Source organism: Chiloscyllium plagiosum, chromosome 29 (assembly GCF_004010195.1).
Source record: "Chiloscyllium plagiosum isolate BGI_BamShark_2017 chromosome 29, ASM401019v2, whole genome shotgun sequence".
NCBI lineage: Eukaryota > Metazoa > Chordata > Chondrichthyes > Orectolobiformes > Hemiscylliidae > Chiloscyllium > Chiloscyllium plagiosum.
In genome coordinates this window covers 17045949-17061591 of record NC_057738.1, presented here as the reverse complement: position 1 = coordinate 17061591, position 15643 = coordinate 17045949, and the positions used below count along the sequence as shown (strand labels likewise).

General features: G+C 39.7%; 1 protein-coding gene across 1 annotated transcript in view; it reads left to right on the top strand.

Annotated features, from left to right (window-relative positions):
- The window catches only part of stt3b (STT3 oligosaccharyltransferase complex catalytic subunit B), a 75313-nt gene that overhangs the window by 42237 nt on the left and 17433 nt on the right, over positions 1-15643 (top strand). The window contains exons 6-8 of the mRNA XM_043719214.1: positions 774-920; positions 8794-8842; positions 14994-15148. Coding sequence (XP_043575149.1) covers positions 774-920; positions 8794-8842; positions 14994-15148 — 351 coding nt within the window. The remainder of the gene's footprint in view (positions 1-773; positions 921-8793; positions 8843-14993; positions 15149-15643) is intronic.

The window sequence follows — 15643 nt, the reverse complement described above, 5'->3', positions numbered from 1 at the left end:
TATTAAGACAGCGATCTCTCCTCCAACATCAGCAAAGGGAAAGAACTGTTAATTGACTTCAGGAAGCAGAGTGAAGGGCACTCCCTGTCTGCATCAATGTGTGGAGGTCGAGATGGTCGAGAGCATCAAGTTCCAGGGAGTGACGATCACCAACAATCTGACCTGGTCAGTCCATCTTGACACTACTGTCAAGAAAGCACAGCAACACTTCTACCTCCTCAAAAAGCTAAGGAGATTCAGCATATCCATTAAGACTCTTACAAAGTTTTATAGAATGCTTTCTATGGTACATCTGTCTGGATGTATCACAGCATGGTATGTCACCTGCACTTCCCAAGACTGAAGGAAATTAGAGTTGTGAACACAGACCAGTCCATCACGCAAACCAGCCTCCCATTTGTTGAATTCATCTATACTTCCTTCTTCATCGAGAAAGCAACTAACATAATCAAAGACCCCTCCCACCCGGTTATATTGTCTTCCACTCTCCCTTCACAGATTCCATTGCCATGCGACTCTTAACTTTTCACTAGTTAAGATGAGCAACGATTGTCCTGTACCCACTATGAAACCTTCTATCCTGATGACCTTATGAATAGCAAGTGTGTTTTATGACCTCAACTAGCCAAGAACCTTTAAAGGAAAATGTCTGATATTTTGATTAAATTTATGTAAATATTGGACAAATTAACTATTTTTTGTTAAGTTTGATCATGTGTATTTATTAATTGAGGAATGCAAATCATTTTAACTTTTCATCCTCTTGCATTCAGGTGTATTTGCCCTGATGCAAGCTTATGCCTTCTTACAGTATCTGAGAGACAGGCTGACGAAGCAGGAGTTCCAGACATTGTTTTTCTTGGGGGTGTCTCTTGCTGCTGGAGTTGTGTTTCTGAGTGTTATTTATTTAACTTACACTGGTGAGTTCACATGCAAAGTGTCATTTTATCATTCTCGTTTCTCCCCCTTCATTATGATTGTAGTACCAGACACACAAGTAGAAAGACTTCATTTTCATGACAAGAGAGATTGTAATTCATGCTTAATTTTCTGGTATAGCGTTGCATTAATTAGATTCTTTAACATTGCTCAATCTAGATAGAACATCTGATCGTGATTGTCAAAGTAAGACATTATCAAGATATTGTTTGTGAAATGTACTCTTGCCGCTTTGCCTGAATTTGCAGGATCCTGCTCCATAGCTATTGTAGGCAGTCTGGTAACTTAAACTTTAAAGACCTCCAGGTCAGTACGTAAAAGGAACCCAAATCTATTGCCAACTTGTAAGTAGGCAGAAATTTTAAGTAGTGGAGTGTGTTCTATTAAGGACAAAGGGAATAATCTATACTAAGAGATAGGGCAAGGCCAGAATACACAATGAGTTATTTGTAACAGTGCTTATTAAGAAACAGGAGTCTGACAAAGTATTAGTAGAAAAAGAAATAGTGAAAACAATGGAAAGTGTGAACATTGAAAGGGAGAAAAAAAATGGGATGGCTGACTATGGTGAGTTTATCTGAGGTAATCTGATTCAGAAGGGTTGCATGAAAAGTTGATGATGGAAGTGAGTGGACATGGTGAGTGGGGGAGTTGCCAGAGGATTGGAGATGGCCACTGTTGCAACCTTACTCAAAACTTGATGCAAGGAAACTCAGACTACAGTTAGTCTAACATAATTGAAGGCTAAGTTCTTAGAATTCTTAATCTGCAAAATAAAACAAACATTTGGAAAGTTTCAGTTAATTAAGGAAAGCCAGCACAGTTCTGTAACAGGCAGATTGTGCTTGACTGAGCTTATTTAATTTTTGACAAAGTATCAAGTGTTAATCTATTTTAAACGAATGCAGTGGATATTGTCTACCTGGGTTTTAAGGAATTGTTTAGAAGGTATGACATATAAAGTTAACTGAATTGTTCTTTATTGAATATTAAGGACAGTGTGCATTTGGGATCTGGTTGAGTTGAATTTGATGGTGCTAGGGAATGGTGTTCTCTGAAAGTCAGAGGTAGGATCGCTGCCATATATAAATTATTTGAATTTTGGAGTGTTAAGTAAAATTTCAAAACTTGAATGATGCCTGCCTTGGAAGGATGTCATACAGTAGGCTTGGAAAAAATTACCTGCAATAGGATATAGGTGAGAACAGTAGCAGTTTAGTACAGAGACGTGTGATGAAATACAATTTGGTAGAATTTGAGGCGAGTCAGTATGGACTTATTGGCACAATTGTGAAAAAGATTGCACAAGCACAGGAACCTCAGGATTGCATTGATCTTTGAAAGTAGCAGGACATGCTTAGAAGTTGGCAAAATATATGAATCCTTAGGTTTCATAAATAGAGCTAATGAATGCAAAAACAGTTTTGCTGAACCTATTATAAAATACTGGTTTGTCTTCAACTAAAATGGTGCCCAGTTGTGGTTATTACACTATAGAAAAAATATGAAAATCCTAGAGGGGTTGCCGAGAAGAGATACCTGAATGGTTTCAGGCATGAAATTTACTAGGTTAGGTTAGAAAGGCTGAGGTTCTCTGGAGCAAAGGGGGTTGAAAGAAGATTTGAAGGAGGTAAATGAGATTGAGCAGTTTAGAGCAGCTATACAAGGAAAAACTTGCAATTATCTGAGAGGGCAAGGAGGATTGGTGGAGGTGACAGTCAACCAGCATCACCCAGAGGAGTGGGCAAAGTGAGGATCTCTGCAGAGACACAGATGGAATAGTGGGGGACCTGAGAGGGACTCAGGATATAAACAGAGTGTGACTTTTCTGGTCATACTTCAGTTAAAATGAGGATAAAATAAAAGAATATTCTATTCATTAAGGGGTGTTTAGGAAGATCAGGCCCAAGAGCTGCACTATGTGTGAAATCCTAGACAATCCTGTCAGTTTGGATGACCATGTGTGTAGAAAGTGTCTGTGATTGGAGCCAGTCAGTTCCAGTTTGACTAGCAGCTGAGGCTGAGAGTTCATGGATAGCAGTTGTCAGGATCACCCCACAGTTTAAAGAGCAGGCAGAGGGAATGGATAATTGCCAGAAAGAAGACAAGGCTGAGGCAAGACATGAGGAAATCGGAGTGCATACATTTTTTTGGCCTTGCAATATGGAGATAGTAATGAGTCCTCTGTGTATGCCAGCCAAATCCAACATGATGTGGATGATCTGGCTGCTAAGGGGAAGAAGCGGGTAAGAAGCATGGAGCACACTAGCGGTAGGGGCTTTGTTAGTGATAGGAGTAGACAGGCACTTTTGAATGCAAATAATGATTAAGGTGGTGTGTTGCCTCCTTGGTACCAGGGTCAGAGATATGGAACATCTGTAGAGCATTCTGAAGTGGGAGGGTGAACAGCGAGAAGCTGTGTCCATTTTGGGTCCAATGTTATAAGAAGAACGAAAAATTCGGTCTTGCAGGCAGGGTTTAGGGAATTAGGTAGGAAATTGAAAACCGGATTCAAAGGTTGTAATAGAGTCATATTGATGTACAGCACGGAAACAGAATCTGAATTGCTCTTGATATAGTGCAGTGGTGAGTATAGGAAGATAGAGCAGATGAATGCATGATTGGGGGGAATGGCATAGGAGGGAAGACTTGGGTTTCTAAGGCAGTAGTGGTACCATTTCTGGGAAGGTGGGAATTGCACAGGTTGGAAATGTGACCTGAACTTGCAGTGGGGCCAACATCCTCCATAGAGGTCATTTACTAATGCTGCTGGGACTGACTGAAACTAAATTGACACCAGGATGGACAGGTTTTTAGAGGGGAAAACAGCTGAGATGGAGTTAGAAGCTCAAACGTGAATGAGTCTAGAAAGCGGGAAACATTATGCCAGATAAGAAACAAGTAAGTTTTGCAACGCCAAATGGAATATATTTTAATGTATGGAGCCTGAGGAATGCAGTAGATAAGCTCAGGGCACAAATAGGCATGTTGAGTATGATATCATTAGGTGCGACCGAGACCTGGCGGAATGACAGGCTGGATTGTCAGCTAAATCTTCCTAAGTGGTGTATTTGGATGAAATGGAGGGCATGTAGAAGGAACAGTACTGTTGCAATAACAAGGAATGAGTTACAGTGGAGGGATGATCTCTTGGATCATCAAATTAGGCCAAATTGATTGAAGCAAAAAACAAGATGGACAAGAGCACTGTTGGGTGTGTAACATTGGCCTCCACACAGTCAGAAAAAGAAACTATCAAACACGTAATAAAACATTAGAAAAGTATGGGAATAATAATGCAATAACAATTTTAAATACCCAAATACTAACTGTGGTAGTTTTAATGTGCAAGGTAGCAGCGAATAAGAACTCTTAAATTGCATCAAGGAGAACATTTTCAGTCAATCCACAGAAGGCCCGATAAGGGAGGAGGCAGTTCTGGATCCAGTATTCAGAAGTAAGCCCAAGCAGATGTGTCAGTAAGGGAGCAGTTTGGAGGTAATGATCATAATTCTCATTTACAATAGTTGTGGAAAAGGATATTTCTAAAAGAGTTCTAAACTGGAGAAAGGCTAATTTTACTAAGATGTATTTGTTCCAAATGGACTGTGAGTAGCTATTTGCAGATAGAATTGTGTCTAAGCAGTGGGAGGCATTTAAGGAGCAAATAATGAGAATACAGGGCCAATGTGCTCCTATAATGTCCAGAGAGCCCTGGGTGTCGAGGGATGTAGGGGGTAGGATTAAGAAAAAAAAAGAAGCGAATGGCTTAATATGTTAGAATTCCTTGGGAAGTATGAAAAAGGCAGGAGTGAATGTAAGGAAAATTGGGAAATCAATGGAGAAGCATTGGTGGGTAGAATAAAGAAAAATCCTAAAAGGTTTTTTTTAAATATGTAAAGACCAAGAGATTAGCTCGGGAAAGATTAGGCCCCATGGAGTTAATCAGTGTGTGGATCCAGAAAATGTGAGCCCAGTCCATGAATATTTTGCGTCAGATTTCATAGTAGAAAAGAACAACGTGAGAAAGATATCAGGATGTTTAACAGTGAAATACTGTAAGAAATTAATATTGAAAGAGAAAGTACTATTGGATTTAGCAGCTTAAGAAGTGAATAAATCAGCAGGCCTGTGTGAAAGGCAGCATTTCCTCTAAGCTGTGAGATATGCAGCCACTCAGAGTCCTGCACCCGTTGACTGGTATGCCAGTGCATTGACTTCTGATTCCAGGCACCACTGCCACACATGGACTTCAGAGGTCTGCTCAGGAATAGTTGCAAGGAAAGTAAATGGATGTATCCCAGGCGATTGACTAAGATCAGGGGTGTATCACGGGTCTTAGCAGTAATTTTCAAATCCTGTCTGACCACAAGTGAAGAACCAGAGGAATGGAGAACTGTTACATTGTCTCATTATTTAAAAATTAGAGGTAGGAGTTGACCTTCAATTACAAGCCAGTCAGCAATCTCAGTGAGGAGGTTATTTGAAAAAAGTCTAAGGGACAAAACATAGTTGCACTTGAAGAGATACGGAATAATCAGGAATAGTCAGCATGGATTTGTTCAGGGTAAGTTGTGTGCCAGAAGTCTTGATGAAGGTAGTGGATTTGATATGGTATACATGGACTTTAGCAAGGCTTTGATAGGTTTCCTCATGACAGACTGATCAAAAATAGGCTGGGATGCAGGAAACAGTGGATGGTGATAGAGGAAAAGTTCCTATGCCTCGAAGACTGTGTACTTTGGCTCTACAGTACTCAGTGATGGGTCCCTTGCTATTTTCTTGTATATTGGCATGTACATAACTGCCACAGAAGGTCACTAAGCCAAAACATAAAATGTTTTCAAGAAGGAAGCAGATATATTTCTTGTAGCCAAAGGAAGCAAAAGGATAGGGGAGAATGCAGGAACAGGATACTAAATTGGATACTTGGCGTTATCATATTGAATGGCAGAGCTGGCTTGAAGGCATAATGACCTACTCCTCCTTTATTCAGTGTTTCTGCGATATAGATTTAAGTGTGCCATTGTAAGATCAAGAAGTTTGTGGATGACACAAAAGTTGTTGGGGAAGGATAGCAGCAAACTGTAAGTAAATATTGACAGTCTGGTCAGCTGGGTAAAGCAATGACAAATGGAATTCAATCAGAAAAAGTAAGGTGGAATACATATAAGGAGGACTAACAAAGCAAGGGATTACACTAAGAATGGTAGGACCTTGGAAAGTATTGAAACCAAAGGGACTTTGTGGATATGTCACATTGCTGAAGGTAGCAGGGCAGGTAAATTGTTGGTTGAGATGGCGTATGGGATACTTGCCTTTACTAGCTGAGGCATAGAATACAAGAGCTGGGAAGTTTTGCTGGAACAGTCTAAAATTTTGGTTTGGCCATAACTGGAGTATTGCTCTGGTACACATTTATAGGAAGACTTAATGCACTACCAAGTGTGCAGAGAAGGTTTACCAGGATTTGACCTGGATTGGTTATCTGAACTATGATGGAAGACTGGAAAATTATGAGGTTGTTTACTTTGGAACAGCAAAGATTAGAGGATACCAGATAAGGGTATAGATAGAGTGGAAAAGAAACCACTTTTTTCCATTAGTAAAGAGATCACTGACCAGGAAGTGAGGGAAAAGGTAGAAGGTTAAGAGGACAGTTGAGATTTTTTTTTCACTTGGGTGGTGGGAGTCTGGAACTCACTGCTTGAAAGGATCATGGAGTCAGAAGCTTTCAAAATGTTTAAGTAGTGCTCAAATATTTAATTTTGTTGCTATAACCTTGAAAATTATGGGCCAAAAGTTAGTGTAGTCAAATCTTCATGGATTGGCACAGATGTGATGGACTGAATGCCACCTTTCTGTGCTGTAAAAGTCTGCGTCTATAATTAGAGGAGTGTGAATTTATGATTTGTGGCGAGCCATGCAGAGGAAATAAGAGAAAGAACTCTAAGCAGTAAATGGTAACGACCAAAAACACACTGCCCATGAGTTTAATAGATGTGTAAACAAATAATGATTTGCCAAAGAAATGATATGTACTTGAAGGAAATATGCTTGCAGCACTCTGGGACTGGGCTGAGGCGTGGAAGAAAAGTAGAACTGACCAGGTAGATCCACAGAGAGCCGGGATGAACGTGATGAGCTGAACGGTGTCCTTCTGTCATATACAGAAGTGAATTTTAATTGAGATGATGTGTTAATAGTAAGACCTTTTAATTTGTGTGAAAGAAAGAGGCTGTGAATTTAAGAATAATTGGCTATGACAACATACTTTTATATCTTGTGATTATTACATTTCTAATTTATCATTTGATGAACAGCTACATAGGAGAAGATGCTAACTGAAACTTAACTAGCTTAAAGCAGCCAATAATTCCCCTTTGAGTTAATATGTGGGATATCAGTCTTGATTTTGAATTGATTAATTTTTGAAGCAAGTAGGCTAGAACAATGGCAAATGTTAGAATTGCTGAATGTCTAGAGCATTTTAGGATCAATTAAGTACTTTTGAAGTGTAGTTTTGTTTTAGTGTTGGAAATTTGAAAGCCAGCTTGTACACAGCAAACTTCCCCACAGCACTGCGGTAATTTGCTCTTATGTTGTTGAGTGAGGAATGAATATTGACTAGGTCACCAGAGATGCTGCTTATTCAATAGGAATACCATTCATTTGGAATCTTTCATATCCACTTGGGCTGGATCCTCTGCTAATGTCTTATCTGAAAGACAGTCACCAAGCTCTCCCTCAGTACTGCATAGGGGTATCAGCCTTGAATTCTGTTCTCTTTCCCTAGAATGAGTCCTTCAAGATGTGGGGACAGAAGGTTTTAACTGACACTGACATTAAAGTCTTTGCAAGACATGAGATTAGATTAGATTACATTAGGTTAGATTCCCTACAGTGTGGAAACAGACCCTTTGGCCCAACAAGTCCACACCAACCCTTCGAAGAGTAACCCACCCAGACCCATTTCCCTCTGATTAATGCACCTAACACTATGGGCAATTTAGCATGGCCACTTCACATGACCTGCACATCTTTGGACTGTGGGAGGAAACCCACGCAGATACTGGGAGAATGTGCAAACTCCACGCAGACAGTCACTCGAGGCTGGAATCAAACCCGGGACCCTGGTGCTGTGAGGCAGCAGTGCTAACCACTGAGCCATTGTGCCGTCTCAACATAACAGGAGATGTTTCCTCCTGTGCATGGGAATTTGTATATGAAGAGTTGAGTAACGAAGGTGGATACATGGATGAATATTGTCATGTTTCACAAAATTGTGAATCAAGAAGTAGGAACAGAAAATTTTTCTTGGCTTGGATTAGAGTCTTGTAAGGTAAATTTTGTGTAGTTGAAGATTGCCTTGAGGTAGAATGTCTTGTGCAGCCATATTTTGAATTCCTTTTTGCTGGGTGATGGTAAATGGTTGGAGTTGCAATTTTTCTTTTGTGATTTGTCGTGTTCCAGAACTATAGGTTCATTTTGTGATGGTGTTCAGTATCTCCTTTTAAAATTTATAATGAATTTGTATCCACCTGATTACACGGATGTCTTCAGTTTGAATTTAAAATGCGGTCGGCTCTGATATAATGTAATAGTTCTGTTCTCGCATGATCTTGCGTTATAAGAAATTAGAGCAATAGTTGCACATTCAAATTAATGGGGCCAGAATCACATTTTAGCCAATACAGGTAAGGAAAGTTTGCGTTCTACAAATAATGATCTAAATTCTTCAATTGCGTTAGAGCTAATTCGCGTTGAAGAAACGTGCATTATAGCAGAACCAGCTGTACTACTTTATGAAATGGGGAAACATTATTGCAAATGTTGCAACTTCTTTTGTTCCAGGCTATATTGCCCCGTGGAGTGGGAGATTTTATTCACTCTGGGATACAGGGTAAGGATGTCCAAGACCTATGTATGTGTGATTATTCTTTGAGGGGGTGATGTGATTGAATGGGTTGAGAGGCGGAGATTATTGTATTGGTTTGCATTTATAAGTTCTTCAGTTTTGGTCCAAAACTTGACTCTGTTGCTACTGAACTGCAGAAGTCTCAATGTAAGAGATTAATTGTTTTGGTTGTTTATTAAAATTTTCAGATTCATCAAGAGATTAAGATTTGGTATTTATAATCTTGATTATTGCACTGAAATTTGCAAGTAGCAAAAGCTGATTTAATTGGGCAAATCTAGCTTTATTGCTCAAATAGTCAAAATCTTGTGACGGATAAATTCCTTTGTGTTGTACTCCAGTGGCAGCAGGTCATAATTCTTGCAGTGCTATTGGGTTTGTAGCAATAAAAGATATTTTTAAACACCATAAAATATTATAGGGCCACTCAATAACCTTTAACTCTGGCGTACACCTCCTTCAGTTCACTCTTCTGGAATATTAATTAAAATGGTTGCTATGTGGATTTTGTTGGCAAACTAAACCAACCACTAAGGGATGCACCCCTCTGTCTTTGTGGGGCAATTAGCCAATGGGTGCATGCAGGAAACATGTGCTTATTCTTTATTCATACAAGGAATGGAAATGCTACCACCTAGAAATCATGTTGATCTTTGTTTTTATTGTAGTGGTGAATAGAGAACTTGATGAACCTGTTATGACGAGAACTGAATTTTCATTTTCTCATTCTCCTTTAATGACAGGATTGGAACCTTAGTGTAGAATTTTAATGAAACTGACCTGATTGCATTAAGGGAAGCAGTACCATTGGAGTGATCTTTGCCATAGCTGTTCAATTGCAGTGTCTTCAGGTTTCATGACCAATCAGAATGAGAATGTGATGATGACCTTTGCCTGTCAATTAAGCTGTTTCTGTTGAAGGGACCCTCACAGGATTGAGACTGGCTCCATTTCAGGAAATTATAAATGAAAGTTCAGCAATCAGAAAAATAAAAGCATGAAATTGGTAGACGCCAACAAGTTCCCTGATGATTCACTGGAGATTGTGCTTCAAGTTGTGAGGACCATAGAGAGGCATTTCCCACAGCTGGGAAGAAAAGGACAACCTCTCAAATAGAGAGAGTGTGGCAGATAAAGTGAGTAGATGAATATGGTCCTGTGCTGTAGCGTTCATTGCTACAAGAAGCTCAGTAACTTCATGAGGGCAGGAAAGTTGACATGCCAGTTGTCTGGCATTCACCTGCACTGTGCACAGACCAACAGATCTTACAGCACCAGTCATACTGCTCTCACTTGTTCTCTTGGCACCCATTCACATCCCCATCCAAATGATTCACCCTCATCTTATTGCAATATCACATCCATTCCTTGCAGTCAACCTCTATAACAGTCATTTCATTCTTGCCATACAATCCTATTCTCATACTCCTGCCCCTGTTTATTTCGTCTTGCAGGAGAAGAGTGCAGACCTCCAGGGAGTGACAGTGAACCAGGGTAGCCCTCCAGTCATAGCTATACCATGTATTGCAGAGGGGGCCAAAGGCAGATAGGTCTCCTGATCCTGATGGCTTGCATCCTAGGATCCTGAAAGAGTAGCTACAGAGATAGTGGATACATTGCTTATAATTTTCCAGAAATCCTTGGATTCTAGAGAAGTTGCAGAGGATTGGAAAACTGCCAGTAGCTCTATTGAAAATGGGAGGGAATCAAAAAGTGGGTAAATATAGGCCAATTAGTCTAATGTGTATTGGTGGAGAAATATTGGAATCAATTATTCAGGAAGTAATAGCAAAATATTTGGAAAATCATAATTCATCAAGCAGTGTTGGCATATCTTCATGAAAGGAAGATTGCATCTGTCTATTAGAGTTTTTCGAGGAAGTCTTAACCAGCCTGAATAAGAGGGCATCGAGTAGATGTGTTGTATTTGGACTTCCAAAAAGCATTCAACAAGATATCTCTCAAAGGTTAAGCAATAAGAACCTATCATGTTGGAGATAGTGTATTGGCATGGATAGAGAATTGGCTAGGGGAAGCCAAGAGGTTTAAGCAAGCATTGACACAATTTGTACACATCCACCACCAAAGCAGTACGACAGAGTTTGAAACGTATGGGGACAGCAGGCAAGCTTACCTTCAATATCGCAAGGAGTCCACGATAAAGCAGAAGGGCAATAATCCAAGCAAAGTCATCTGTACAATATTGCTCTACATGGTGACCCCTCCTAGGTCAGGGGCTGGATAATTACAGATGCAGTTGTCTTATTGAGAACATAGAGGCAGTGGAGTTTGATTGGAAAAGCAGTGAATTGAGAAAAGACAATTTATCTGAAGAGTTGCTCTCCTATCTCAAATTCTGTCTCTCTCATTCTGCCTGTTCCAGCTCTTCCAAACACAGCATTTGTTCCCTTGACCTTGCTGCCACAGGGCATAATATGAACTGGAGTCCTGGAAAGAACACATCTAGTTCTACTCAGCCGAGTACAAATGCTGAAATCAATTCTGGAGGAATAGCAAAACGTGTGTGCAGTCCTGTACATCTTCGGCACCTCTACCATGAATGTCATGATGTCTCAGACCAAGTGTGTACTTCCATGCATATGCATTGAGCATATCAGCAACGCCTGCACACATGTCTCACCTTCATCCAGATAGAGGAAATCCAAGCCTTGAGAGTTTACCAAAGTGCAGAAAACTGTACTCCAACTTTTGGTTGGCAGAGAAGTGAATTTGGATTAGAGCTTACATGCTATCTCCTGCCAGAGTCTGCATACACAGGTACAGATGGAGCAGTCTATGGCAGAACCTAATGGGCCTCTAATCTGAGAGGGCCAACAACATCTCAGCTGTAAGAGTAGAGAAACAAGCTACCTGCTGAAATCACAAGTTGGTATAACCTAGAAGTTAATTGGAAATGGAAGTAAATACTTGGGTGTTTATAGCAATGTTATTGCTCTGGTATATTTGAAGAGTTTAGAGTAAAATCAGGTGCTTTCTTCCACATCTCCATTGTCTAGTTAAATTCATTGTTACCCTGAACCATCCAAATGGAAGTTAGCCTAGAGAATGTTGAGATCATAGTGGAAGACAAATAAATGGTATGAATGAAATGGAGAAATTATTGACTACGTAAGTAATTTGGTTTGAGAGAAGAAAACAGTGAACTCAGCATAATTAGATTATCTGAGTGAGGTCTGGATGAGTCTACGAGGGCTTTTCAGGCAGTTGGTTCAGTAGTCATAAACATCACTTTCAAAGACATCGGAACAGAATAGGCTATTTGACCCATCAAGTTTGCTTTGCCATTCAATAATATTATGGCTGATCTGATAATCTTCAACTCCACTCTTTTTGCCTTTTTCTCATAGCCTTTGATTTTTACTGATTTAAAAAATGTATCCATCTCAGCTTTGGATATATTTAATAACCTAATCTCCTATAGCTGTCTGCAGTGACGAATTCTACCAATACCCTACTCTCTGAAAGAAGAAATTCTCTTATCTTTGTCATAAGTGGGTGATCCCTTGTTTCTATTATTGTCCTCTAGTCCACAATGGATGCCCACATAGGGAACCACAGTTTCAGCACCTACCCTGTTAAGCCTACTAGGAATGTTTCAATAAGGCAATTTTTCATCCTTCTTAACTCCAATGAGTACAAACCCAACTGACTCATTCTTGCCTCACACCCAGGATCACTATCGTGAACCTTCTCTGGACTGCCTCTAATGCCAGTAAGCTTTTCCTTCAATAAAGGAACCAAACTTGTTCTTGGTATTCTGGGTAGTAGGAAGTAATAGCCTTCCTTATTTTTATACTTAATTTCCTCTGAAATGAAGGAAAAATTCCATTTGTGTTCCTATCACCTGCTGATATTGTATGCAAGCTTTTTGTGAACCCCAGAATTCCTCTGCTACAGCTTTTTGTAATCTTACGGCATTTTAACAGTACCAACTCCTCTATTCTTTCTGCCAATGTGTATCATCTGACTTTTTCTCTTATTGTATTCCATCTAAGTTTTTGCCTACTCATTTAACCGGTCTGTATCCCTCTTTAGACTCCATCATCCTCAAACTTGCCCTTCCACTTGTTTTATGTCACCTTAAACTTGGCGATAGCATATTCCCTATCCTAATCCAAGTAATTGATATATATTGTAAATAATTATAGACCCAGCATTGATCCCTTCACACTCCACTTTTCACAGGTTGCAATCCCAGAAATGCCCCCCAAATTCTAACTGCCTTCTAGTCAGGTCCTGATCTATGCTAATATGCTGCCATCAACTTATCTCCTTAAGTAGCTATGTGCAGTACCTTTTTTGTGTGTCCCTTTTTGAATAAGTGTGTTATGTTGACTGTTTTCCAATCATTGGAATTTTTCTAGAGTAAAGATTCTTGAAAGATTACTACCATTGCACCCACTATGTCTGTAGCTAATTCCTTTTAATTTCCTAAAATGTAGTCCTTCAGGTCCAGGGAACTTATCACTCTTTAGTTCCATTAGTCTTCCCCTTTAGTATTTTTGGAATGCTGTTATTGTCTTCAGCTGTAAAGACTTGGGTCACGTCAAGCTCCTTCAGGATAAGAGTAGCTCTCCTCTTCCTTTCCTGCAGCTCCAGTTCTTTGTACTGAGTTCTGCTGTGCAAGGTACAGAAAAGCACTGTTGAACAGTTTTGCTGATGCATATTAAAGAATGCCCCTGAGCTTTCCAAGCAACTGAATTACATCTTTGGCCACCTAGAGGCTTGCTGAATTATTATTTCTCAGCTTCACATATATCTTTCCTTTGACAAAAAGCTTTGCCACTAATACATTTATTTAGAGGGTAGCCCTTCTCTCTAAGAGGCCATTTGCTTAATCTGGAAATGCATAGACCAATAGGAGATATAACAGGTACTGAATGAAGGCTTCGTGGCTGTGTGTGGAATATTTGCAGTGATGCATGCAATCCTTCAAGTAGTCATGTAGCTGAATGTTAAACTTAACTAGTTGATCTGAAGGCATCTCTGAGTCACATGTACAATCACTGACTTCCTGCATCTGTTGCTGTGATCCCATGATTGCAGAGCCAAGAATTTTCAAGTTCTGATTGATCTTTCAAAATGGCAAAGTAAATGTTTGTGTTGGTCTGAAAAACATTGCACAATCACCTGGGAAATCCACTTTTTCGCACCAAATAGTGGAATCCTGCAGATATCACTAGCAAATCCATGGAAGAAGCTGAAAGCAAAGAAATTCATGGAAGTTAGTGACCTCAATAGCAATTGTTGTGGATGACCACCATGTCCATTGAGAAGGGGACCTTACTGTAGGAAGATGCAAGTGCTGGTAATGATCTGTTCGAAAGCCTGAGCCTCTTAACACGACACAGCCACAGTTATGTTGAGAACTGATTCTGGTCTGGAATCCCTGCGCTGGTAGCGTTGCCTTCTTAAATCTAGAGTTGGGTCCTATCTCTTCCGACCTGTGGCTGAGGAGAAGACTGCACTGTTGATGTTGTTGTTTCCACTTTCCTGATCCTCTGCAGAAGTCCAAAGTCAAGCAGCATAAACTGACCCATGCTGTACTGAAAGCTGACCAGAAGTACAGATCTAACAGGGTAAAATTTAAGGTAGCAGAAATGACATCAAAAATGTTAGAAATCAACTGTAAAGCAATGAAGCGCATTCTTCAAACAAGCCTGTAAACAAAAGCCATTCACCTAAGCAATGACACGAAGTATAGCATTATTTTAGTGATCAATGGCTTTCCAACCTGTCAATTTCACAGAAGCGTCAGCACCTACTGCACTACTGATAACTCCTTGGCAACCCTAGTGAATTTCTCAGCTCGGGAAGCGAATGAGATTGTGTTGACCTAAGTGCAGACATTAGGGGTCAGGAAAGAAGTTGAGTACGAGCATCTGATATGATACTAATCTACATCCAGGCTCCAACCTGCCAGCTGAAGTAATTGGTGTAGTTTGCAAGTGGACTCAAAACACTTTATAAATGCTTTGTTTACAAAATGCAGACTGCTAATACAGGCTATGGTACCCTCCTTGCATTTGTGTGCATTGAACTTTTATGATCCTGTTCAGTGTTTATATTGTTGAAATGGAACATGTATAAATGAATCTTTGTTCTTTTTCTGTAGATACGCAAAAATCCATATTCCCATCATTGCTTCTGTATCTGAGCATCAACCTACAACATGGGTTTCCTTCTTTTTTGACCTTCACATATTGGTCTGCACTTTCCCAGCCGGCCTGTGGTTCTGCATCAAAAACATTAATGATGAAAGAGTATTTGGTAAGGAAACCTTGTTTATTTTTAGATTAAATGTTAAATAATTGAAAATGCCACAAGGTAGAGCTTGCAGTTTAACCACTTTAAGCATTCTACCTGGAGTTACAATTAATTTAAATTTAACAATAATTGTTTTGAAGAATTGTAATTGTGAAAAATACAGCTTTGAGAGGATGTGCAAGTGAAGAATAAAACAAAAGAAGCTTCACATCAGGAAAGGTGATGACCTATTGTTACAGTATTCATCCAGAGACCCAAGTACTGCATTCAAAGCTTATGATGGAACGAAATGAAATTTGAATTCAATAAGTGTGGAACTAAGTAGTAATCACAAAATAATTGACAATTGTTGGGAACAGCTAATGAGCTTTAGGGAAGGAAACTTCCATCCTTACCAAGTCTGCTCTACTTTGACTGTTTCTGCAATAATTGTCCAGGCTACTTCTACAATGTCTCTAGTGACTACATAAGAAATAAAAACAGCAATATGATTGACTC